Source organism: Cryptosporidium bovis (genome assembly GCF_009768925.1).
Source record: "Cryptosporidium bovis isolate 45015 chromosome Unknown contig_41, whole genome shotgun sequence".
Lineage (NCBI taxonomy): Eukaryota > Apicomplexa > Conoidasida > Eucoccidiorida > Cryptosporidiidae > Cryptosporidium > Cryptosporidium bovis.
Genome location: NW_027125006.1, coordinates 1 through 1,690, shown reverse-complemented (window position 1 = coordinate 1,690; position 1,690 = coordinate 1). Strand labels below are relative to the sequence as shown.

The 1,690-nt window shown below is 35.4% G+C and overlaps 1 protein-coding gene across 1 annotated transcript; it reads left to right on the top strand.

Annotated features, from left to right (window-relative positions):
* Positions 1 to 688: 688 nt before the first annotated feature.
* On the top strand, positions 689 to 1,666 carry FG379_002899 (XPG (rad-related) exonuclease; the record flags this gene model as incomplete). Its single annotated transcript, XM_067328220.1, has 1 exon — positions 689 to 1,666. A coding segment is annotated over one exon (978 nt), but the record flags the coding sequence as incomplete, so codon positions are not given.
* Between the last annotated feature and the right edge of the window lie 24 nt (positions 1,667 to 1,690).

Here is a 1,690-nt window from a genome sequence, read left to right as displayed (position 1 = left end):
CTCACTTGTTTCTTCTTCGCCGAAAAGTGGCCCTTCTACAAACGGACCCTCGGAACGTAACCTTCACCACAAGTGTAATTCTTTTACAATCTATATATTTCCCAGAATAAATGTAAACTTTCTAAGCACAATTTTATTTATTATAAATACGAGCATCTAAACGCGGTGATTAATAAAACAGATGCTTATTTTTGTTATTAAAGTCATCAAGTAACCTATTGGAGCCACTTTAGGTTTATTCCAAACAAAGTAATATCGTGTCTACTGGGCGCGCTGATATTATTGCTTGAGACGTAAGTTTGACTGCCTTGCAAGCGAAGAAAAATTTCTGTAAAGTTTTATAATGCAACAATGTATTCGATTCATATTATTGTCTTGGGTTAGGTTTGTGTATTCTGAAACAAGTATTCGTATCTTATACTTAAATTTTTCTACCCTCTAAGAATATTTGCCCACACATTTTTTATTTCAATAGAGCAACTCATAATTTGAGTTCACTCATTAATGCCACCTTATTGCACTAACCTTGAATACATTTGTTTATTTCAACCCTTCTAAATGTCTTTTTTTTAAATTGCATGTTAGGCGGTGGATTTTTTTTCTTGTGTGGGGTTAGCACCAAATATTACTTAATTTAAATATTTTTTTGATATTTCTTTTCACAAGCGATACAACCTACTAAATATAGATGGGAATTCAAGGATTGTTACCTAATGTTGAGAATGTCTGTATAAAAGGTAATATAAGCTCATTTAAGGGCAAAAAAATAGCAATAGATACATACTGCTGGTTACATAGGTCCGCCGCCAATTGTGCGGAAAGCCTTGTATTGGGAAAACCTACAAGGATGCACATTAACTACTGCGTTGATAGGATTACACTCCTTCAAAACAATGGAATAACTCCAGTTTGTGTTTTCGACGGGGCGACTCTCCCAATGAAGAAAGTGACAGAGGAAGAAAGGCACAAAAAGAGGATGGAAGCTAGAAGAGAAATAGCAGAAATGAAAAGGAAAAAAAACTGCAACTCTTACATTATGAGAAACCTTTGTCAAAAAGCATTAGATATCACACCGAACATTGCATATCAAGTTCTAGAAGTTTTACGTGACACGTATAAAATAGAATGTATTGTTGCCCCTTACGAAGCCGATGCCCAGTTATCATATCTTTCTCGGAAAGGGTATGTTGACGCAGTAATAACAGAAGACAGTGACATGTTGGTTTTTGGAAGCAAGTGTACAATCTATAAATATGATGATAGAACAGGTTCATGTAAAATCATTTATTGGGATGACCTATGTAATAGTGGGTTAATTCCCAAAAAAATGTTTAATTATGAGACTTTTGTATTAGGATGCATTCTTACTGGTTGTGACTATGTTAAATCTCCACAAGGTGTTGGAATAAAGACTGCAATGAAATTGATTCAGGAGTGCAACGCAAATCTTGGGAAGGTGATATCTCAACTCCAAGAGTCGGGTAAGCACGTACCAGCTGATTACTCAAAGAATGTACAGAAAGCGCTGATTACGTTTTTTCACCAAACTGTATTTGACCCTGTATTACAGAAAATGGTTCCTCTTTCTCAAAGTAAACCTCCAATAAATCGTGGGGCAGATGAAGTCTTGTCTGGAGTCCCAATTTTTACAGAATTTAATAGGCAAGTGAATAGCGAAATTCCACCTGAT